The following is a 24,933-nucleotide window of genomic DNA, read 5'->3' on the forward strand; positions in this document are numbered from 1 at the left end:
CTGCCTAAGAGATGTGTGCAGGTTTCCTTGTGGGAGGGCTTGGTTCCTGCCCACTGGTGGGTGGAGGTGGGTCTTGTTCTTCTGGTGGGCAGGGTTGTGCTCAGGCTGACTTTAAGCAGGCTATCTGCTGGGTGGGGCTGAGTTTCCACCCTGTTGGTTGCTTGGGTTGAAGCCAAACAACCAACACAGGAGTCTATACACAGGAGTCTGTAACTGTTGGGAGGGGCCAAGTCTTGGTGGCAGCCTCCAGGAGGCCTCAAGCCAATGAGTACTCCCCAGAACTACTGCTGCCAGTGTCTTCGTCCCTGCAGTGAGCCGCAGCCAGCCCCCACTGCCATAGGAGACCCTCTAATCCCAGGTGGTATGTTTGGTCCAGGCTCCTATGAGGTCACTGCTTTTCCCCTGGGTCCTGATGCTTACCAGACCTTTTGTGTGCCTCCAAGAGTGGAATGCCTGTGGAATTCCTGCAGTCAGACTCCAATGGCCTTCAAAGCCAGATCCTTTGGGGCTCCTCCTGCCACTGCCAGACCTCCAGGCTGGGGAGCCTGACATAGGGCTCAGCACTTTCACTCCTGTGGGAGAACTTCTGCATGCAATATACTTATTTTCCAGTTTGTTGGTCACCTACCCAGAGGGTACAGGATCTGGTTTTTATTGCCATCACACCCTTCCTACTGTCTTGATGTGGCTTCTTTGTCTTTGGATGTAGGATATCTATTTTGTAGGTTCCAGCATGTTTTTTTGTCAATGGTTGTTCAGCAGTTAGTTGTGATTTTGGTGTCTTTTTTTTTTTTTTTTAACTTTCTATTTTGGAGTATAACCAATTAACAATGTTGTGATTAAGTTTCAGGTGGACAGCACAGGGACTCAGCCATACATACACATGTATACATTCTCTCTCAACCTCCCCTCCTATCCAGGCTGCCACGTGACATTGAGCAGAGTTCCCTGTGCTATCCAGTAGGTCCTTGTTGGTTATCCATTTTAAATATAGCAGTGTGTACCTGTCCATCCCAAACTCCCTAACCATCCCTTCCCTTCATCCTTCCCCCCATTCTCTAAGTCTGTGAGTCTATTTCTAATTTGTAAAAAAATTAATCTGTATCATTTCTTTCTAAATTCCTCATATAAGGGGTGTCATACAATTATTTCTCTTTCTCTTACTTCCCATGATATGACAACCTCTAGGTCCATTCATGTTGCTGCACATGGCATTTCATGTTAGTGGCTGAGTCATATTCCAACGTACATATGCACCATGTCTTCTTTATCCATTCCACTGTTGATGGACATTTAGGTTGGGTCCATGTCTTGGCTATTGTAAACAGTGCTCCAGTGAACACTGAAGTGCATGTATCCTTTCAGATCAGGTCTTTTCTCTGGATGTCTGCTCAGGGTTGGGATTGTAGGGTCATGTGGCAGCTCTAGTTTTAGTTCTTTAAGGACTCTCCATACTGTTCTCCATAGTAGCTATACCATGTTTTGGTGTTTCCATAAGAAGAGGTAAGCCTGCATCCTTCCGCTCCTCCATCTTGTCTCCACTCAGATTTTACTTTCATCTTGTGTATCCCTCAAGTAATTGTTGTAGTTACTTGTTTTTACTGCTTTTGTCTTAATCTTCATACAAGTTTAATAAGTGACTAATCTATTACATTTACTAGATATTTACCTTATCAGTGAGATGTTTACTTTCATAGGTTTTGTTACTAGTTAGCACCCTTTCTTTTCAGCTTAAATAAGCCCTTTTAACATTTCCAATAACATTGGTTTAGAGGTAATGAACTCCTTTAACTCTTGCTTCTCTGGAAAACTCTACATCTCTCTTCCAGTTCTGAATTACAACTAAGCCAGGTAGAATAGTCTTATTTGGGAGTTTTTTTTCTTTCAGCATTTTGAATACAGACATACCTAGAGATACTGGGGGCAGGGGTACCAAAATAAAGGAAATATTGCAACAAAGAAAATCACACACGTGTTTTTGTTTTCCAATTCATGTAAAAGTTATGTTTATACTGTAATCTATTAAGTGTGCAATGGCTTTTTAAAATGCCTTTTTAAAAAGTGCATACCGTAAGTAAAAATACAAGGCAAAAACAATTACAGTGGTAATATCAATCGCCACTGATCACAGATCACCATAAGAAACATAATAATGAAAAAGTTTAAAATACTGTGAGAATTACCAAAACATGATACAGAGACATGAAGTGAGCAGTTGCTTTTGGGAAAATGGCACCAGTATACTTGGTAAACTCAGGTTGCCATTAACCTTCAGTTTGTGAAAAAAACACAGTATCTGTGAAGGACAGTTAAACAAAAAGAAAGTGAGGTATGCCTATGTATTGTGCCTGAAGTTTCTCATGAAAAATCTGCTTGTCTTACGGGGGTTCCAACAAGTTGTTTCTCTGTTGCCAATATTTCTTCACATAAGTCTTCTACCCTCCTCTTCTGTGATTCCAATAGTGTGAATATTAACCCACTTGAGATTGTTTCATGAGTCCCTTAAGCTATCTTCAGGTTTTTTTGATACCTGTTTGTTTTTTCTGCTCTGATTGGGTGAGTTCATCTGACTTGTTTCCGAGTTCATTGATCCTTCCTTCTCCTTTACCTAATGTGTTGCTGAACTCCTCTAGAGCATTTTTCTCGCAATTCCGTTATTGTATTCTTCAGCTCTGTGACTCTATTAAATACTTTCTTATATTTTTTCTCTTCATTGAAATTCTCACTGTGCTCATCCATTCTTCTCCCTAGTTCAGTGAGCATGTTTAAGAACATTACTTTGAAGTCTTTCTCTGGTAAATCACCTGTTTTTCATTAAAATTTTCTTCTGAAGTTTTCTTTTTTGCAACATAGTCATCTTTTCATTTTGATAACTTGTATTGGTTTCTATGCATTAGATGAAATAGCCACCTCTCTTGAAAGGTTGGCCTAATATAGGAGATGTACCTCCTCATTCAACCCTATCCCAGCTTTTGATTATCTCTTCAACCTTTCCAACTGTCTAAACAGCTTATTTTATTATTCTAAAAACTCTTTCATTTTAAATTGGATTGTAGCTAATTAACAGTGCTGTGATAGTTTCAGGTGGACAGCACAGGGGCTCAGGCATACGTATTCATATATCCGTTCTCCCCCAAATTCCGCAACCATCCAGGCTGCCACATAACACTGAGCAGAGTTCCCTGTGCTGTACAGTAGGTTCTTGTTGGTTATCCATTTTAAATATAGCAGTGTATACATGTCCATCCCAAACTCCCTAACTATCTCTTCCTCCGAACTTTTCCCCCCAGCAACCATAAGTTCATTCTCTAAGTTTGTGAGTCTGTCTCTGTTTAATAAAAATGTTCATTTTTTTTTTTTTTAGATTTCTCATATAAGGGATGTCATATGGTATTTCTCCTTCTCTGTTTGACTTACTTCACTCAGCATGACAATCTCTGGGTCCATCCATGTTGCTGCAAATGATATTTAATTCCAAGCAGGCTGTTTTGTTTTTAATAGCTTCCAGTAGTTGAGTGTGTGCTGAGGTCAGTTAGTGTCCCAAAGAAGAGGATCTTAGCACCTAGATTCAAGCTGATCAGCAGGCAGACACTCTGGTAGCAACATTTTAAGAATGCAGATATATACAGTTCTGCAGGGCCACAAGTGTAGGCCCCACTGGCCATCAGAGCCAAGTGATTTGGAGATATCCGATGGGAAGCAGTCCAAAAATTAGGGCTCCCATCTTGCATTACTTATCTAACCAGTCTCATCACTTACCCTTAGTTCTATTTAGTTAGACTTAAAAATATATCCCCAGACATGTTCTAAGTAAAAATGCACATAGGAGATATATACAGCATATAGGATGTTATGCTGTTAGGACATGTGCACACACCTTTTCTCCATGGACACATGTAAGTGCATAGCAGTAGGTCTGGAAGAAGGCATCACAAACTGGTAAGAGTGCTTACCTCTTAGGAGGACATAGGATTGGAGTGAGAGGTCAAGGACTATTTTCAGGTTATCTGTCTGAACTTTTTTACAGTGAAAGATGTATTCAGTACTTGTTTAATTTTAAAAATTTACTTAAAGGGAAAAAGTTTATTGAACTGACAAATGACACTTAGTGCTTTTAATATTGAAGAATAAAAACATAGTAATAATTTAACTTTCTAAAATGGGCAATGGTTAGAAAATGTGGAGACTGGGAAATCTATAAATGGGAAACACCCTGTAGCATGTTCCTTAGAAATCAGCAGTGCTCCCCGCCACACACACACATCCTGTGTCCAGGGCCTTTATCTTACCAGACCAGCTACCTTCCAGGTTTTTCTAACAGTGTAAGAAAATCAACTCTTAAAAACATGTAGTTATAGAAAAGAAATGACATAAAATTGTATGTTTTAATAATGTAAATCTAAAGTATTTCTTTACCTCTCACTTGGAAGTTTTAGGCACTTCAATTTTACTGTTTCTCTAGCATCCAGAGTAGCAGTTCTCAAGGGGGAAGGACCCAAATCAAAGGGGGATGCAAATACACATCCCTGCTGGAAACCCCAGGGAATGGGGAGCCCTGGCTACAGGTGGACTGTGTGTAGCCCATTTGCTACCCTGCGTGTCTGAGGGGGATACAAGGCATTCCTTTGAGGTCCAGCTTTAGTGTGACATCATATGGCCAAAAAGAAAAGTAAGTCATTGATGCAAAATAGCGACACACATACACCAAAAGCTATAGTCTTCTCTGCTGTGAAAAACAAAACCATTTTGTGTTTAACATGGGTGGCTACTTTGCTATATACAGTGCTACAGATTTGACAGCATGGGACCAGAATCCTTGGTTCAGATCACAGCTGCTCTGCTTTCTAGAAATGTGACTTGAACAAGTTATTAAATTTCCTTTGCTATCCCCATCTGTTAAATGGGCATCATCTCAGGGGCCTCCCTTGTAATGTTGTTGCAGGTAGTAAATGAGATAGTATAGCCATCTGGAGAATGCCTGGCATCCAGGAAAGGATTTAATAAGCTTACCTATTACTTGAGTAAATGCCCATCTTTATAAAGTCAAATGATTATCCAAGACACCCTAACTTGATAAGTAGGCTACAATTTGAACATGATACATGAGCTCAAGATGGGCCCCCAGTTTTATTGAGAAACCCATGTGCCCACACAGTATGTGTTATTAAGTGTTGGCTGTGTGGGGCTGACTTGGCTAATGGCCATGTTTTAAGGGCAAAACTTCCCTTGGACTGAGGCACTGCTCAGCACACTGTTAGCCAGACCCCTCCTTCACTGAACCCACAGGGCCTCTTCAGAGGGATCTCATTTATTCTCATTGGGCTTTGGTCTTTATTGAGAGAATTCAGGATTTAATAAACACATCATTGTGAGCCATCTCTGTGGCCGCTTATAAAGTAATAACAGAGATAAGATCTTAAGGCTCAGCTTGTTGTCCTCTCTGGCATGAGACAGTTTAAACCAAAAAAAGTAAATAAAAAGCTCTGTCTAGTACACAGTGTGAATTCCGACTTTAAACAAAAATGAACTTTGATAGTAACAGCTCTTTATTCACTGGTATTGGCATCTCAAATAGCCTTGAGAAAAATTGTCAAAAGCAAGTGAAATGAGGCCTGTCTTCTTCACTGCATAGGTTGTGGATTTTGGATGCTCAAGGAAACCACCTTGAGTATTTTCCTGGACCCACCAAGGTTCTGGGCTGTGGGAGGAGTAAGGAAGTGCTGTCCCTGGGCTTTGGGCTCGGGGGGCTGCCGTCCTTTGGCCGGCACAGGCAGGCTAACCTCGCTCCTTTGGGTCTGTGTTGCAGGAATCATGTACCGCAAGTCGTGTGCATCGTCGGCAGCCTGCCTCATCGCCTCGGCTGGGTACCAATCCTTCTGCTCCCCAGGGAAACTGAACTCGGTGTGCATCAGCTGCTGCAACACCCCTCTTTGCAATGGGCCCCGGCCCAAGAAAAGGAGCAGTTCTGCCACGGCCCTCCGGCCATGGCTCCCCAGCACCATCTTGTTCCTCAAGATAGCCCTTTTCTTGGCACACTGCTGAAGGCAGAAGGAGATGTCAGCCCCTCCTGCATTGTTCTTCTGGCCTGCCCTCCCCCTGCTCCCCGAGATTCTTCTGGGTGTCCTTTTATTCTGGGTAGGGAGGGGAATCTGTTCTTTTAGTTCCTTTGGAAACAAAGAGCTCAGTGTAAAAAAAAAAAAACATCTTTGTGAGCTCTGAATACATAGAGCTTGAATTTTCAGTGTGCCCTTAAAGGAAGGAAGGAGGTGGAATGCAAGTTGGCCCCATCTGTAATCAGAGTTGAGGCCAGGCTGGCAGAATCAGCCCTTAGCTGACACTTCAGTGGCTGTCTGCTTTCTTCCCAGGCCCGTCTTCCACTCCTGTCCCTGATGGGAGCACAGTTTCTTGTATCACTGCTGCATGAAGGTAACATGGCTTTCGTGTAAGGAGTGCTGCTTAGCAGTCTAGCCTGCCTTCCTCAGCAGTCACACTTCGTGCTCCTGAAACCCATTCCTGGTGGCAGGGTTGGCTGGTTTCCTCTCCAAGTTGGGTTCTGGTGACTCACAACTCAGCTCCTGAGGTTTAGACTCGGGCTTGGCCTCGCTGTGAAAAGTGCTTAAGAAAACCATGTTAGCTCTTGCAGAGGCACTGCTGTGCCGGGAAGCCGGGAAGATGAGCGGGTGGCGTGCAGAGCGGGCGCCGTCCGTGGTGGAGGCCATGTGGGCACGCAGGTGCTTCTCCTGGTTGGCATGCGGAAGCGTCAGGTGGCAGCGCAGCACCTGCCCGAACACGCTTCGGAACTGCTGCGAGGACACGTTGTACAGAAGCGGGTTGACGACGGAGCTCAGGTAGAAGAAGGTGTCTGAGAAGGGTAGGAGGATCATGTATGCCCGGAAGTAGGACTTGGTCCAGTCATGCTTAGGTTTAGCCGCGGCCATGATCCTCCGAATCTGGTTGGGCATCCAGCAGACGGCCAAGGTCACAACAATCAGCCCTGAGCAGGCAAGAGGGAAGGAGAAAGAGGAGAGAAATCATAAGGCCAATGAAAAAAATACCCATAAAATATTTAGTCCCTCAGTTCTGTGCTTACTGGCAGGGAAATGATACCAATTTTTCAAGGTGCACTTGATGGGCTTTTTTTTTTTTGGTCACTGGCAAAAAAGAATTTAACACTGTTTTCAAGGCCAGGGGAGTTAACTGTGTTAAAGACCATTAAATGTTTTAGACAAGTTATTTATACCTGTTGATACCTGTTAATTTAAAAAGTGTTTTCATTGTTGTGTATCTAGAAAACATTTTATGTAGTCCATAAATCTTGTTTTGTCCTTTAAAGATAGGTGGATACAGTATAGCCATATCAGATGAAGTAATATTTGTAGTTTAAAGAATGCTTGCATAGAGGTGATCCAGTGATATTTTGAAGAAAAGGGAAGTGGCATTCTTTTGGTAACAGAGAATTATAGTGACATTAATTGTGCATTCCATTTCAGGGGAGGCAAAACCAGGAGTCACCGAGAGTGTGTTTTGGACATATATTTAGTAGGTATGCACACCTGAAATTACAATGTTCATATCTGCAAGAGCATTTCTGTTTCTTTTCAGATGTTTTTAGCTATGTCATATCTTCCACCCTCATAGGGGGAAAAAGGTAATTATCCAAAAATAATGGAAAATACCTAACTTCAGGTTCATAACTCACTAGCTCACTTTTTATTGCACTAAGCTGCACTGTGGTGGCCCAGAAAAAAATTAGGCCCTAAAAAGATGCCCCCAAGAGGATCAAAAGTTGACTACATGGACAGATGTTTGCATGCCCATGTTTTGCATGCCCATGTGTTTGCATTCTGAATTACCCCATCATTGCTCTTTGTACCACCCTGACAGAGAAAAAGATGCTGTGTGATACTTGTTATCACACAGTATTTATCCACAGTGACCAAAAGCATCAGTAAAACAGCAGACAAAGACCAGGCACCTGCAGAGCACATGCCTTCATCTCTGTACGTGCCAAGACACCAAGTGTAAGTTGCTATGTAAACAGCTGATATCCTAGAGCTGTGTTTTGGATTTTTAAGAAATTCTTCCTCTCCTAAATTTAAGTAATAGAAAAATTCATTCACATTTTCAAACCCTCTGATCTTCTAGGAAATTACAGAGAAGTGATTGTTGGCAATGACCCCTCCTTGCCTCTGATCAATAGTAAATATTTCATTCATGCTCCAGGAAGAACAACCCTCTTTACCCATCTGGGGTTGGCCCTCCCACACACACACAGGCGAGCATCCCTTTCAGGGTGGCAGAGGGGCCCTGATTATATTCTCTGGCACTGAAATTCCCCAGTCCCCTCCACCAGTAAATCCTTCCACTATCCTAGCTGTCAGCAAAGAGGACCCAGGAAACCTGCCCCCCTTATTAATTTCTAAGGGTTTCTCCTGTCCAGATTCAGCCTGAACTTGAAATACAAACCAATTTGCTTCTTTCCTTTGAGTTTCCTACCCTTTTCTACCTGCAGAACACTCAGTAAATCTAAAAATAAACTAGGCAAAGTAACATATCGATCTGATGAAAGGCAAAAAAAAAAAAAATCACCTTAAGAGTACATTCTGAAATACCTAGTTACAGCTGCTGGATGAGAACAAAAATCAACATTTTTCTGATTATATTAAAAAAAAAAAGCTGCATAGTAAATCAAGGACTTTTTTTTCCATTGCTCTAAGCGGGATGGGTGCACCCAGCCACCTGCACTATTCCAAGCGTGTTCTTTTGTTGTGTCTCCTTGTTTTTATCTCAAGTAGCTTTGACTGAAAGGTTCATCCCATTAATTGTGAAGGAGCCAGGTAGCTCACTTTACCTAAGGGAAGCCACACATCTTTACCAAGTTTTCAGTTTTTTCCTCTTCCTTGCCACTGAATTTCTGAAAACAAGTAACAAGCATCTTCATATAAGGTCACATTTCTTAGAATATGGAACCTGGACACAGGGTTTTCGATGTGTTGCTATACTGCACTGTGGGAAGTTGTACTTTGGGAGGCAAGAAAGAGCCACCTTGTAGTTACCATGGGTTGAACCTAGTACAGCTTCTAAAGCAAGGAGAAAGAGGAGGCAGCCGTGTGGGCAGAGGAGAGACGTTCTACAATTTTGCTTCTCCTGTCTGTCCTCTTGATCTTGTTTCCATGACCCTCATTCTCCCATTACCTTCACCCCCTTTGCCTGGTATCAACTGTCCTTGAACGACCATCCCATCAAATGAAGCAGAGTTCCATAAAAGGCCCAGCGTCCCGGGTAGGAGGCAAGGGATGAGGGCAGATGAAGGACTGTGGCTGGTTTACAGTTTTAGCCAGAATAGAATTCTTGCTCCAACAGTTAAAGTAGTAAGTAGGGGGGACCTTAGGCCAGTCCAGGGGTCCCCAGCCTCTGGGATCTAATGCCTGATGATCTGAGGTAGAACTGATGTAATAGAAATAACATGCATAGTAACTGTAATGCACTTGAATCACCCCCCAACCTCTGTCCATGAAACGACGGTCTTCCACAAAACCAGTCCCTGGTACAAGAAAGATTAGGGACCGCTGTCCTTGTTTGAACAAGTAGCAGAAGATGGGGAACCAGACTAGAGATTATCCATTGATGAGAAAAAAGGCAAAGCTTAGACATGCAAGAAAATACAAATTTGGGGAACAAGTGAAACAAGGAACTTAGTTAGAACTGGTCAAGGTCTAAAAGATGAGGCATCGGACAGGTCATAAGATGTAAGCAAGAAGAATTAATGCTAATTGCTTACTGTGTTTTCCCTCTGTTAGTTTCAATACTTAGTGCTCTCTGCTAATTTCCTGTGCATTTCTCATGACTGCTAAGATAACTGCTCTTCATTTTATAGATGAGGATATTGAGTCTCAGAGGTTAGTTACCCAAGGGCTATAGCCAAGACACATGCTTACTGGACTTCAAAATCCACAAGCTATGTTTTTTTTTCTTGGACACAATATTGTCTCTCATTTTAAGTATGAAAAATAAAACACAAGCAAGAAAGTAAACATGAACCATAACCCCACTATATGTAACAGGTATTAAGTAGCACTGTCCACCATAACTGTACTATATATGGTCATTTTAAAATCCCAACCACATTCAGAACGAAAGAGGTGAAATCAATTTTAATCCAGTATGCCATGAATATCATTCCACACATGGTTTCAATGTGTTAACCAATCAAAATATTTATACAGTATTTTACATTTTTTCCTCACTAAGCCTTTGAAACCCAGTGTAGCTTTTACAACATATTTCAGTTGGGACCAGCCCCCTGTGGCTAGTGGCTAAAGTAATCCTTCATTCCCCCTCCCCAAAGCAGCAAGGCTCCTTATTTCTTCCTCTTCCCAGTCCTACCATTGCCCACTACTCAGCCACATCCCCAGAGAGTCCCGCCAAACCAAGGAAACCCCCAAGGAATCTCCCACTCAGCCTGCATTTATCCTCCTAAGATTCTGACAGTGCAGGTAAACCAAGGTTTAATCTGGGTCATATTTCTCATTACACATTCTCACCTATAGCGTAGACCAAGTCCATCCAGTCTTTTCCTATAAAGCGTTCCCTATAAGGGATGACAAATTATTTAAAGCCTAAATTCTGAAAGCACACAATTTTACATTCTAAGCCTTGCATAATCGTTCTGGAATAACACAGACTGTGCCAAACACCTGCCAGAGCTGCTCGAATAAACTTCCCTATCTCAACTGGAGGTGGGGAAAATAGCTGGTACCTTTCCTCTTGCGCTTTGAAAGATGATTTTGTGCTAGGAAAATGGAGCACTGGACACATAGGTACAGCCAATGGCCAACATGAAGTGTATGCCCATAGAGAATGTGATATACAGGTTAGCCTTGGTGAGGAGTAAGGAGTCAAATTAGCCCCCTTATAAAATTGTTGTTTTATATTAACAGGTAAATTGCTCATGTTTACATTTGAAAACAAAAGTTCATTAGATGACACATTGCTGAGAATAAACACCATGTCCAACAGTAATGTTTTATGTTGGCTGTTTACAACTGGTTCAGCTCCAGTCTCAGCTTCTCCAGAGCTGAGACAAAGCTTTAAAATTTTATTCATGCCTTAATAGAGTATATTAAAGATTTGACTAAATTTACGTTGGGCTGCAATCAATTTGGACTTGTATATTATATTTGGAAAAATCTATAATCCTGTGGTCTGTGTGGTATAATGTGTAGCCTGCAGATAAATGACTTTAGTGTGAACTTGAATGACGATCAGTGAACTGAAGTCAGTCACAAAAAGCAGGTAAACTGTTCTAAGGGAACTGTTGATAGATCTGTATTGTACTCTGGGTTTAGGAAAAGCTTCATATCTTATCTGGTTTTCCACATAAAGTACTTCCATTTTTCCTCCTTGATCACTACACTGACAAGAGCCATTAGATGGTGACACAGAGTTATTCTCAGCAGAGTAATGTTGTTTAAAAAACAGAAGTAATGCAGATGTCCGACAGCATCCCACCCTGCAGCCTGACATTTCAACAGCATTCGAGTCAGCCTGTCTGGTTTAGTCTTCAGAAGTGCATTAAGCTATGCCGCCTGGGATGTGGCAGCATCGTGCATCTGACACTGTCTCTTCTCCCCTCAAATCTTTAAAGTGAGCATAACTATTTGTGAGTCTCTTAGGAATGGCTCATCTTACAGTCATCAGAAAGAGAACCCGGAGACCAGTTAGAGATTCCCTTGTCCTACACGAGACAGAACTGAGGCTAAGTCATTCGCCTAAAAAGATCTCACAGGTCAGGGTGGCAGGACCCCTGCTACCTTGCCACACTGCTCAAACACTGGATCCCGCCTGAGACTGACAAAGAAGGCTTTCATTGTTTTTAAATGTAGTGGGATTGTCTTGTCTTTCTCTTTTTGACTCCAGGGCTGACCATTCACAGCATAGAATGGAGAGGCAGGTCCATCTCAGACACCAGTTAAAGTTAGCACAACACCTTCAGACACTGGATTCTGCTTTAAAACCAAGTCTCTCAAGAACTGACACATGATAAAGCTCTGGAGTACATATATTCCCCCCCACCAAAGGAGCTGAAGAATGTTTGCAAAACAAAATATGATTCCAGGTGATGACCCAATGAGCAAGTCTATAAGGACACCATCTAATCATCCATCTGTCCATCCATTTACTCCCCCCCCCCCAATATATCTTACATAAGCACATGCTGCAAAAGAATACATAGCTTCTACTAAGCAGAAAAGATCTGGAAATTTAATCTTTTCTCAAGCCAAAGGTATTTTGTGTGATTTCAAGAAATCTCAAAGATGATTGACTCTTCCACCCATCTCATTGAATCATTGAAGCCTTGGGGAATGTTGAGAATGATTTAGAATTTCTGTGATTAGTAGAGTTCTCCATCCTCTTCCTGCCTTATAATATTCTAACTTCTCCCTGACCCTAACCACAGTAAGCAGGAATTAGACACCCCCTATCCAAGGCACTGATGATAAAAAGCTGAGGACAAGGCAACCACAGTCTGGTGACTTTTTACAAAGGGTCATAAGAGCAGACCCTGGCTAGAACATCATGGCAGCAATGAGCAATGCTGGCTGACTTTCCCACAGGTGGGAACATTCAAAAAGGAAAGTAAGAGTGGGTCAGTTCAGCCTTCCCTGGTGGCTCAGTGGTAAAGAAGTCGCCTGCCAACACAGGTTCAATCCCTGGGTCGGGAAGATCCACTGGAAAAGGAAACAGTAACCCACTCTAGTATTCGTGCATGGGAAATCCATGGATATAGGAGCATGCCAGGCTACAGACCATGTGGTACCAAAAGAGTCAGAAATGATTTAGTGACTAAACAATAGTTCGTTCTCCTGGAAAATGGCAGCCAGGTTAAGAACACAGCACAGGTGGGGATGGAGGAATCAAGGGCCACGCCACTTCCTGAGAGCTGCACAGCTCAGTGCGGCCAGAACAGAGGGGCGGGTGGAGATGGCAAGAGAGCACTGCATCTGGGTTTGTGGGCAGTAAGTTAACTCACACACAGAAAGGTGGGGTACATCTGCTTGTCAACTGACATTTAAACCACAGTTACTAGTGGAAAGCAAGCATATGGCTATTTGAATGAAGAGCCAGGAAGAGACAAGTATATCCAATAACAGGCTTTAGCGTTTTCTTGATTTATATCTTTGTGTTTGCCAGTCTGCTCCTGCCAGCCAGCTGAGACACGGATCTCACTCGCTGACTTTGACTCCAGGAGCCCAAACCAGTACCAACATTGATTTAGTCTCTAACCTCTGAGACAAGCTATGAGGGCTTCCCTCATAGCTCAGTTGGTAAAGAATCCACCTGCAATGCAGGAGACCCTGGTTTGACTCCTGGGTCAGGAAGATCCACTGGGGAAAGGATAGGCTACCCACTCCAATATTCTTGGGCTTCCCTTGTGGCTAAGCTGGTAAAGAATCCACCTTCAATGCAGGAAACCTGGGTTGGGAAGATCCCCTGGAGAAGGGAAAGGCTACCCACTCCAGTATTCTGGCCTGGAGAATTCCATGGACTGTAGAGTCCATGCAGTCACAAAAAGTCAGACATGACTGAGTGACTTTCGCTTTCTAAGATAAGAGTTCTCAAAGAGGAGGTTCCTAGAACAGCAGCATCAGCACCACCTGGGAACTTACAAGCCAGACCTGCTGATTCAGAGACTTGGGGGCAAGAATCTGCTGGTTGGTGTTGATACTCAAATTTGAGAACCGCTGGCCTAAGAGAAGCAGAAATTGAAGCAGAATGTGGATTGTGGGCATTTGTGTGGCCCCATCGCTGGTACAGACTTGCCTTTGAAGCATCAGATTTGAATGAGTGGAACTCTGAGTTGGCAGTAGCTCAGAAATCCCTCCCTCTGGTTCCTCCCCTTCCTTCCCCATCCTTTTCCTTCTCCTCACTCCTTTCCTTTCCCCCCTCTTTACTTACATGTGTCTCCAGTAAGAAGCACCTCTCCTTTCTCTTCACTCTGCTTCTTTCCCCCTTCCCCATTCCATCTTTCCCCAAGATCACAGTAACTAAGCCATATACAGCCTTGCTTACGTCACTGGCACACACCTCTTCCATTTTCTCCCATGGCTGTGAGATCAGGACTGCATCACATGCAGGCAAGTCCCTTAATAGCTAACAGGTGGCTTCCTGGAAGGACGGTCACCATTCATTGCTGTTTGCCAAAGGAAAGCAGAGGGGCTTTGGAAGCAGATGGCGTGTGAGGAACACAGGTGATGGCTGTGCACTGGACACCCCCACGTGAAGAGCTACTCCCTGTTCTGTGTCCTGTGACCCTGCCAGGACTTGCCTGGACACCTCACAGTCACATTTCCCATGAGGCGTCAGCTTAAAGACCTTCATTTAAAACTGCTCTGCCACCTTATTCTCCTTCCCATTGAGAAATGGTCTTTGGGAGAAGCTAGAAGAGCTGTTGGGATTTGGTTTTCAGAGAAGAAGGCAGGTCACAGCTTTAAAGTAATGTAGAGGCCACAGATGGCTGCTTCTGTCCATGAAGACAGACGGTCTGATGTCCTGTCCCTGCCCTAGCTGTTTGATGAAGCCCAGGAAAAGATGGTTCCCCCATCCCCAGGGTGGCTCCATCCACTATGTAGAGGCCAGGGACCCAGATTCCAGATGGCCTGCAATCTGCTAAGCATGACATCCGTCCCACTCTGCTCTGCAAGCTTCAATATAAGAAGACAAGCTATAAATCGCAGTAACAACATAAATATTTCTAAAACAAGCCCTCCTGTCTGGGAGCTGCAGGACACCCGCTTGCACTCCAAGTAAGCAGCATTTAGGGTCGTCGTCGTGGTTTAGTGCCTCTGTTCCTTTATGAATGCATGGTCAGTGATCAACTGGAATCTGTTAAATAAATATTTTTCTATGTGGGTCTCAACTGTATGCAGCTGTGTGGCCTTCTGAATCCGTTTCTGTGTGTCTGTTCTGAATCAGTTGACAGTGATGTCCCTGGGTCTGGGGTCACTACCAAAGTCCATGAGTGAAGCTGAACACTTCCTCCCTAGTAATGCACAGCCCAGGAGTGGGTGGTGGTAATGGGGACTGTGTTGCCCCCCGCAAGCATGTGGGGGAGGCAGCAGATCATGTGATGACCAGCCATCCTCTCCAGATCATCAACTGATGCCACCCCTGTGGCGATGACCGTGCCACTTATAAACACAGCTTCATGGCTGAAAAGCTGCAGTTTCTAATAGGATTTAGTTCTTTGCAAGTGGTAGAGAATTAAAACCCCAGAATGCAAGCACTGAAAAAAAAAAAAAAACACCTCAGCCATGAATCTACCGATGAGCCTGCAAAAGCCCTAGAGAAGTGCCGAGAGAGGCCCCAGTTCACCCAGCCCAGGAGTCCAAAGATCAGGCCTCCTAGTCTCATGGTGTTTGCACTGGTCACGAGCTCCCCTCAGACCTCATAAAACCAAGCTACTCATGGATGGAGCAGGGTTCAGCCAAGCCCAAACAGCAGAGGCGACACAGGCATTTCAGGAGTGCAGAGAGGTGCCAACATGCCTGTGGATCCTGGTTGCTGTCTGAGGTCCCTCTGTGCAGAGGCACCGGGACCCTGGGAGAACCAGCACTGGGTGCTTGTGACTGAGGCAGGCCAGGCCTAGGTGGGGCAAGCAACCGCCCAGTCTGTTCTTTCCCATCCCTGGGCCCCGCACACACTGATCCCTGTGCCTGGACCACGTCGTCCTCACGCTCTTCTTTTCCTCCTCCCTCCCTCTCCACTCCTCTCACCCCGCTGCCATGCTGGATCCAGCTCTTATTCTACAAGTTTCCACATAGTGGCGCTGCCTCCAGGAAGCCTTCCTGGTCTCCACAAGGCTCTTATCAGTTTCCCTGCTATGAGATCACCGGCACCTTTAACAACAGCCCCTGTCATCAGGACACTGTAGCATCAACTAAAGCATAAACTCCATGAGGTCAAGATGTTCCACCTTCACTCTCCTGTCCTCAACACCTAACAGAACATCTTCACAAAGTAATTGCTCGATAAACATTTGTAGGAGGGAGAGGGGGTATTGGAGGTTAGATGAGGGACTGGAGAAGAGAACATTTAACATGCATTCACCTCATGTATATAGAATTCATTCGAAGCCAGCTTCTCCATTCAGAGGGGGTCAGTACTAAGCCTCCTGATGCAGGGCCCCTGCTTGGACTATTTCCATTCCCATCCTGAGGAAAGGAGGAGGAGAGAGTAGGCCTTGGAGGAAGGGACCACCTTTTCAATCCAGCAAGGTCAGAACCTCCAGGCCCAAGGAGGAGGTGCAAATAGGGCTGAGAGTCTGGGTCTGAACCGTGCCTTCAGACACGAGCAGCTCTCGTCTCCCAGTCCATGCGCTGTTCCCCCAGTCCTGAGTTCTCCATGCTAGAAACCTGTTTCTTCTGTTTCTAGGAAGGCCTCCTGGGGTACAGAATACAAGTGAGGATCATTGGGAGAAATAAGATATAGAAAAGACACATGTTGGAGGACTTTCTTTTGCCCCAAAATACTTCACTTCAGGGACCCCCATCAATCACAGCCTCCCATGAATATGTTGCAAGTCTTTATGAGAGAAGCTATAGCCACAAACCCAAAGCATAAGGGTTAGGGTTTGAACCAAAGGGGAAAACTCACAGAGAAAAGAAGAGAAATTATTGAGAAGAGCATCTGATAAAAGTGGAGGGAGACATTTTCTACATTACACACTCTGTGGTCTCAGGAGGAAGAACTCTTGCAGTTATGACCCTAAATTTCCATCTGGGCACAACTTGGTTATAGAGGGAGAGGGTCTGGGGAGAGCAGAACATGAAAATATTTAACTCCCCAGATGACCAGTCCTCCCACTCTATGCCTGTTATAAAATCTCCAGTGACATATTCTGGCACCTGTAATTCCACCTGCATCTGACCTAGGCAACTCCGCCTACCAAGGGATGTTCACGTTTTCTCTCTAAAGCGCCAGCTTCTTATATGCAAAATGGAGATGACAACAGCTGCTGGATGATTAGGTGAGATAATGGCCATAAAGTGCCAATAAGCACAGTGCCTGGTGCTAGATAAGGGCTTACATTCGTCATCAGCACCTCCATGCTCACCTGTACCTGCACTGCCATGACCGCCACCTCCATCTCTGCCACCACTTCCACCATCACCATCTCCAAACCAGCACCACGACCATGACCTCCACTGCCATCTCCATCTTCACCACCATCCCCCCCACGGCCATCTCTGGCGCACGTTTACCATCATCACTGTCTCGACCTCCTCTTCCACCCCTATTATCACCACCGCTACCTCACCACGAGCATTCTCACTGCCATCAGGACAGCTCCCAGAGGTAAGGGACCCAGAAGGCTGATTAGAACCACAGGACGTCACCCACCTTTCAAGCCTCAACTCAAAAATAAGGCCCAGAAAATGTGACCTTACCAGGATTTTCCTGCTATTCAGTAGCAGAGAGAGGATCAAGATTTAGGTCTCCTCAATTCCAGGCCACACATCTTTCCACCACCTGGCAATGGGGCTCTTGCTGCTTTGCCCTGAGACCCTGATTCATTTCTCTCTCCCTCAACACACATACATAGGTCTCAGGGTGGGAGGGCGGGGTGGTTAAGGAGCTAGAGAGGCAAGCAGTGGGGGGTGTAATAAGAGAAGAAAATTGATAGAAGGTAGGATTGTAAGAAGAAGGAAAAATTTCAAATTCCAGGAAGACAAGAACCCCGAGTCCTCCCTAACTTCCTATCCCTACATAATTCTTCTCCAGGAAGAATGACAAGCGGCAGGGATGCTCCATAAATATCTGGTCATCTGGTTAATTTGGCTAATAAGGCCTCCTCTCCAAACGACCCTGAACTTCGCTTCTTTCCTCCATCTGCTCCTCCACCCTCAGCACACCCACACCTACAGCCAGTGCCCATGGGTGTGTCCACCGACTGAGCTATGGTACGGTGGAAAAGGGAAGGGCTGGGATTTGGAGTTAGACAGACCTGGCTTTGAATCTCAGCCCAGCTATTTACCAGCTATGTGACCATGGACTTATATCTCCACGACATGGATAAAATAACAGCATCTACTTCAAGGAATTGTGGTAAGAAAAGCTAAAGGATATACATGCATATAAAGTATAGAGTATAGCAACGGCCAATGAATGGCCACTTGTATTACTTACTATACAATCCAACTGGCTGCCCCAGGGTAGAAGTAATCCCAGCTAAAGTTAATCTACTGTGCATGTATTTCAGACACCCTTTTATGCACTCAACTGACACTTGCTTATTTAATAAGCCCCACAAGATGGCCACTACTTAGTTTCCTGGCTAACACACAGATAAGAAAGTTGAGATATGAATTGGTTAAATGACCTGCCCAAACTCACACAGTTGACAAGGTCCAGAGTCCATGTTGTTGAAAATGCTGCCCAGCAGCCTGCCCTCAGCTGGAGAGCACCTGAGAAGGATTAACGATCAAATGCTTTCTGAATCCCCAATTCAAAGGCATTTCAATTTAAATGGCCACAAGTTCAGAAATAAATTTTTTTGATGGGTATCATGGTACATAACAGAATCTCAACCGTCAAGAAATAAAAAATCCCCTCTAACACATCTCTATCATAAGGAAAGGTATTGCCTTGAAGGGGCCTTTTTACATGTAAGGGGAATAGGATAAACTTTCCTGTTACTATAAGAGGAGCTTGATGAAATTCAAAGAAGCAAACTAGCTTTGAATAGGAGCCTGACAGGCTAGACTCCTGCTAAACATCTACTTTTGATTAGATTTATTTGATGGGAAGCAAGAACCTCTACCCCACCCACACTCTCAGGCACAGGAAGAGCTCGAGGAAGGATGCTTTCCTATAAAAATCCATTTTAAAAATTCAGAGTTGAAGACTATTCTCGCTCATCATAGGCTGCTCACCTCCCCATAAATACAATCTAGAATTTAGTTTCAAAGTAAATTAGAAAATGAGTTCCACTCCCCTTTATCTGCTCATATCATGTAACTTAGCAATGAAATCCCTGGAACAATTTTATAGCCAAATGCCAGAACAGGAGGCAAAAAAAAAAAAAAAAAAGAGCTGATGGGAGAGATATCAAAAGAGGTTTATGAAAGAGCCAAACTTATATTTGTGTTTTATTTAAGCCCGAAGGTCTTAACTGAAACCAGTAAAGCTCTCAGAAAAGTAGAGGAGACGGTATCAGGCTTCTAAGATAGGGTTTTGTATCAAGAATGATCAGATGAGGATGCCTTCCTGTTAATGATTTGAAAATGAAATTACCGTAGCATGACATGATAAGAATAAATCCTTCCTGGTGGGTTTTCTTTTCAGAGGGACAAACAGAACTGTGAAGAAATAGTCTTGCAGATTTGGGAACATTAAGTATCATCTCTCCAAGTGCAGCAGTTAATTGGCAGCCATGAACATTATTATTCATATTAAGTCCAGTTCAGTCCAACAATAATAATATCCTGCTTTAATTTTTAAAGCTATTCTGCATCTGTTACCTCATTTGCTGTCTCCCCAACCTGATGACCAAAGGGATGTAATAGAGAAGAACAAATCTGACTTCATATTGGATCTTTCTTTTTACTTTAACCTTTGTTTTCTCTTGCTTTTACTATAAGCACGTTGTCTATCGTCTGAAATACACAGGACGGCCCCTCCCCAAGGCTCTGACCTTTAAAGGTATAACACTTTTCCATTCACATAGAGATGAAAGTTACAGAGCAGAGAATAACATTTGTCTTGTTGGGGGTTTACAGAAACATGCAGACTTGACCTACACAGACAGCTGCAAGAACAAAGGATTCCTGCGCCAAGAAGTTTGCAGCGACACTCTGTCCACTTTTAGCATGAAAGAAGCCTTAATGCTAACTCAGGCAAGATGAGTCTTTGGGATATTAGTCTACCATCTTCTCAGTCTGCTGACTTTCCAAACAAAGTCTCTATTCCTTGCCTCAGCAACTGGTCTTGTGATTTACTGTCCTGTCGTGAAGTGAGTAGTGCAAGCTTGGACTGGGTAACTGCACCTTCAAGCTCTGTCCCAGCTCTAAACACATCTCAGTTCCTCTCTCTGGGTACCTCCTCCATGCCTCTGACTTGAGATACTATCTCCAGGGATATGCAGTTCCCAAATCAACACTGCCAGCGTCAGGAGACATCCACAGCTGTCACCCTATTCAATATCATGGCTTGAAAAGCTCATCATACCTTATATGGGGACATGTCCAAATTGAATGACCAACCACCCGCTGAAACCTTCTCTTCCTCCTCTGCTCCCAAATTTAATAAGCTCTACCACCATTCACTGATTTTTCTAGCTAGAAACCTGCAAGTCATCCTGTTCTACCTCCTCCCTCATCCTTTCCAAATCTAGTCCTTCTCTAAGCCTGTCAGCTTTCCCTCCCCAGTTTGTCCCCTTCTCTCCACTCCCACTGTAAGATCCCTAATTGGAGCTGTCTTTATCTTATGCCTGGATGAGACACAAGCTCACTCACTGGTTTGGTTCAAAATCACTCCTGCCCAAGCCAGGATCATCTCATTAAGCTGAAAAGTTCATGTCACCCTCTTGCTTATAACATTTAAATGGCCTATTATTATAACCTTAGAAGAACTGTAACCTTATAATAAAGCTCCAAATCTCTAACAAGTCCTATAGGCTCTGACTTAACTTATTCCTTCAGGCTCTCCTGTACCCTGCGTGCTGTCTGCTCCCCAACACCTCACCCCTTCTCATTTTCTGGAGCCAGCCAACTCTCTCCTGCCTCGGGCTCTTATACAGCCAGGCTCCCTTCTCCTCACCATGCAAATTCTTACCCATTTTTCAGTTCTCTGCTGAAAGACCACTTCCTCCAAGAAATCATCCCAGACCTCATGTTTGAGCCCCATACTGTAATTTCCCATTACCCCATGCTTCTTTGCCACACTCTGTAATTTGGACATTGAACTTGGAACAACAGTCTTTCATGCCTGTCTTCTCAGCCATGAAAGCTCCACGGGATTAGAGGCTGGATTTGTCCCATTCTACATCTGCAGTGTCTGGCACAATATCTGGCACATGGTAGTTGAACAATACAAGTGAGAAGACCTGCCAATCTGATATTCTAACCATATAGTGAGCTAGATGGGGTGGGGGCTGCTGGCCTTATTCTTTATTGATAAAAAGGTTAGCATACACTACACTGAACCTATTTTGTTCGGGTTACAAAGAAAATGAGTGGAAGCCAGAAAGCTTAAAACCTGGGATCTTCTAATCAAAGATGTTCACAAATTCAATTATATCACCTCCATCACACATCTCCATGTTTATAACCCAGAGACCAATCCCACCCCCTCCCAGAGTTAAGCTGAGACAGGGAGACAAGCATGGGAAGTCCCAGAATGGAGTGAAGCCTTTCACTCAACCTTCATCTTGAAGGACCAGCATAATCATGAGCAACACGTTCAAATCACAGAAACATGGATTTTCAGATGCAGAAAAACCTTAGAGATCACAGATGAGTTACCTTATAAACTAGGGGTTGTCACGTTTCTGAGCCCCTTTCCAATAATAAAACCCTGGTAAATTTCAGTTCAGTTCAGTTCAGTCGCTCAGTCGTGTCCAACTCTTTGCGACCCCATGAATCGCTGCACACCAGGCCTCCCTGTCCATCACCATCTCCCGGAGTTCACTCAGACTCACGTCCATTGAATCTGTGATGCCATCCAGCCATCTCATCCTTGGTCGTCCCCTTCTCCTCCTGCCCCCAATCCCTCCCAGCATCAGAGCCTTTTCCAATGAGTCAACTCTTCGCATGAGGTGGCCAAAGTACTGGAGCTTCAGCTTTAGCATCATTCCTTCCAAAGAAATCCCAGGGTTGATCTCCTTCAGAATGGACTGGTTGGATCTCCTTGCAGTCCAAGGGACTCTCAAGAGTCTTAACTTCCCTGTAATCCCAGATCCTCCTGTAAAAATTATGGGTGATATAGGGCTTCCTTGATGGTTCAGTGGTTAAGAATCTACCCTTGCAGTGCAGGGGATACTAGCTTGATCTCTGGTCTGGGACGATCCCACATGCCATGAGGCAACTAAGCCAGTCAGCTACAACTACTGAAGCCAGCACTCTCTAAATACCCTGCTCCACAGTAAGAGAGGCCACTACAATGAGCAGCTCCCACACAGCACTAGAGAGTAGCCCCCACTTGCCACAAGTGGAGAAAGCCCATGTCATGAAGTAGAGAAGACTTAGCACAGCCAAAAATAATAAAATAAATAAAGCACTTTCATTAAAAAAATTGGGGGTGATATGAGTCACCTTTCACAAGGTTACTGTATGAATTAAATTAGACAATATATACACTTTTTAGTATTTCCAGGTATATAAATTCCAGAGATTATAAGTATTCCCTATGTAAAGTCCTCAGTGATGCCTAAGTCCTTCACACTTGCTCTCAGAGTATGACCCATAGCATCCCTGAGAGCGTGCTAAAAATCCAGACTCTCAGGCTGCACCCCCAAACTGCTGGTCAAAATCCACACGCTAAGAAGATGGCCAGTTGACACCTGGTCCACACCCCAGTGGTCAACTTCTCCACATCACATCCAGACCTTTAACTACCTATCTGCTCCCTGTCTTCCGCCATTCCCTTCCTGAGCCCCAGGCTTTTCCAGATGACTCACACTTCTAGGATCTACCAGGTCTTTGGGTTTCCCAGGTGGCTCAGTAGTAAAGACTCTACCTGCCAATGCAGGAGTCACAGGAGACATGAGTTCTATCCCTGGGTTGGGAAGATCCCCTGGAGAAGGAAATAGCAAGCCACTCAAGTACTCTTGCCTGGAAAATTCCAGGGACAGAGGAGTCTAGTGGGCTACAGTCCACAGGGTCCCAAAAAGGCAGACATGAATGAATGACTAAGCATGCACACCCCAAGTCTTTGTCCAAGACAGAGTCTAGGAAACTCCTGGAATTTACCTGCTCAAGGATTCTCTCCTCTGCGAAGGGCTCCCTGATCATTCTAAGGAGGAATCTTCCCAGACCTTGTCCTTGCTTCCATGACAGCTCAACCACACCAATTTAACTATGAATTTCCATATAGGTCTGGCTCACTGAGAGCACATGGAGGCGCAAAGCCCATGTCTCAACCATCAACGCATGCCAAGTTCAGCACAGTTCAGTTCAGTTCAGTCGCTCAGTCGTGTCCGACTCTTTGCGACCCCATGAATCGCAGCACACCAGGCCTCCCTGCCCATCACCAACTCCTGGAGTTCACTCAGACTCACGTCCATCGAGTCAGTGATGCCATCCAGCCATCCCATCCTCTGTTGTCCCCTTCTCCTCCTGCCCCCAATCCCTCCCAGCATCAGAGCCTTTTCCAATGAGTCAACTCTTCGCATGAGGTGGCCAAAGTACTGGAGCTTCAGCTTTAGCATCATTCCTTCCAAAGAAATCCCAGGGCTGATCTCCTTCAAAATGGATTGGTTGGATCTCCTTGCAGTCCAAGGGACTCTCAAGAGTCTTCTCCAACACCACAGTTCAAAAGCATAAATTCTTTGGCGCTCTGCCTTCTTCACAGTCCAACTCTCATATCCATACATGACTACTGGAAAAACCATAGCCTTGACTAGATGGACCTTAGTCGGCAAAGTAATGTTTCTGCTTTTGAATATGCTATCTAGGTTTGTCATAACTTTTCTTCCAAGGAGTAAGCGTCTTTTAATTTCATGGCTGCAGTCACCATCTGCAGTGATTTTGGAGCCCCCCAAAATAAAATCTGACAGTGTTTCCATTGTTTCCCCATCTATTTCCCATGAAGTGAAGGGACCGGATGCCATGATCTTCGTTTTCTGAAAGCTGAGCTTTAAGCCAACTTTTTCACTCTCCTCTTAGGGCCTTAATACTTGGTCACTGGATGCATGAAAAAAAAAATTTTAATTCCATAAAAAATGTACCAGAGTCCCGTCCTGAACTTCTGACTAAAAAACTGGAATCCTACTGCACTGACATCTATAAATACACACACATCACTTTATTGTTTAGGATAATGGTACTTCAAAAATAATTTTGGACTTGTAGGAGGCAAATCAGATACCACCTTCCCAAGCACACCCCAGACAGATGTGCAAAGAATAGAGTGGCTTTGGGTTGTTCTAGAACAGGAGAAACAAAGGGCAGGCAGGCAGTGGGACAGCCACCTTTCCCCCAGGAAGGCTGCCCCCTGGCCTTGAGTGGGTGAGGAACAGGACTCCTCCTTTCTGCCAGAGCTCTGCCTGGGGTTGAGCTAGAATGTGCAGGTCTCTCAGGCTTGATGTGACAACACCTTTAGGACAGGATGGAGAAAGTTGCAGGAGACTGAGTAGCCTCTTAGAGCAAGTTGTCGCACCCAGGACAGGCAGGCTAGGACATAGAGGGTGACAGGCCTCTGTGCATCAGCTCTGGGAACTCTGGAACTCCTCGGAGGAGAAGTGTTTCCCAGGACAAGGCTCTACTAGGGGCAGCCACGGGCAGGAGCAAGGTCCAGGTGTCAGGTGGGGGAGAATACAGGTTACTAGATGCATCTAAGGTGGGGAAGAAAAACAAAGCCCCAGGAGAAGAATGGGTGGGCATGGGGGACCAGCTTGCCCTGGTGGTGCATGCTGGTACTGAGCATGATCAGAAGCTCAAAGGATAACTTGAGAGCCACCTTCAGATGTACTGAAGCCAAGTGTGACTAGCCCAGACCCAGCACAGCCAGGTGTCCTTTTTCACCTGATCACAGATAGTCACACTTGGCTTTGGAGCACCTTACAGATTGCTCCAACTACCACCCAACTACAGCTGAGGAAAGGGAGGCTCACAGCAGGCAAGAGACTAGGTCAAGGTCATTTGGCCAGCTCCAGAGAAAGAGCAAGACCCAAGCCACACCCCTTTCTCCTTTCCCATAGCCAAGGATTCCATT

The 24,933-nt window shown here is 44.6% G+C and overlaps 2 protein-coding genes across 3 annotated transcripts in view; one reads left to right on the plus strand and one right to left on the minus strand.

The window, feature by feature from the left end:
* LYPD1 (LY6/PLAUR domain containing 1) overlaps nt 1–7,233 on the plus strand; it is a 50,758-nt gene extending 43,525 nt beyond the window's left edge. For both annotated transcript variants that reach the window (XM_069577764.1, XM_069577765.1), the window contains one exon: nt 5,807–7,233. In XM_069577764.1, the coding sequence (XP_069433865.1) occupies nt 5,807–6,042 (236 nt within the window). In that variant the 3' untranslated portion in view covers nt 6,043–7,233. The remainder of the gene's footprint in view (nt 1–5,806) is intronic.
* GPR39 (G protein-coupled receptor 39) overlaps nt 5,529–24,933 on the minus strand; it is a 271,377-nt gene continuing 251,972 nt past the window's right edge. Inside the window, exon 3 of the mRNA XM_069577729.1 lies at nt 5,529–6,994. Within this exon, the coding sequence (XP_069433830.1) occupies nt 6,486–6,994 (509 nt within the window). The 3' untranslated portion in view covers nt 5,529–6,485. The remainder of the gene's footprint in view (nt 6,995–24,933) is intronic.

The sequence above is a fragment of the Ovis canadensis genome, chromosome 2 (genome assembly GCF_042477335.2).
Source record: "Ovis canadensis isolate MfBH-ARS-UI-01 breed Bighorn chromosome 2, ARS-UI_OviCan_v2, whole genome shotgun sequence".
NCBI classification, from domain to species: domain Eukaryota; kingdom Metazoa; phylum Chordata; class Mammalia; order Artiodactyla; family Bovidae; genus Ovis; species Ovis canadensis.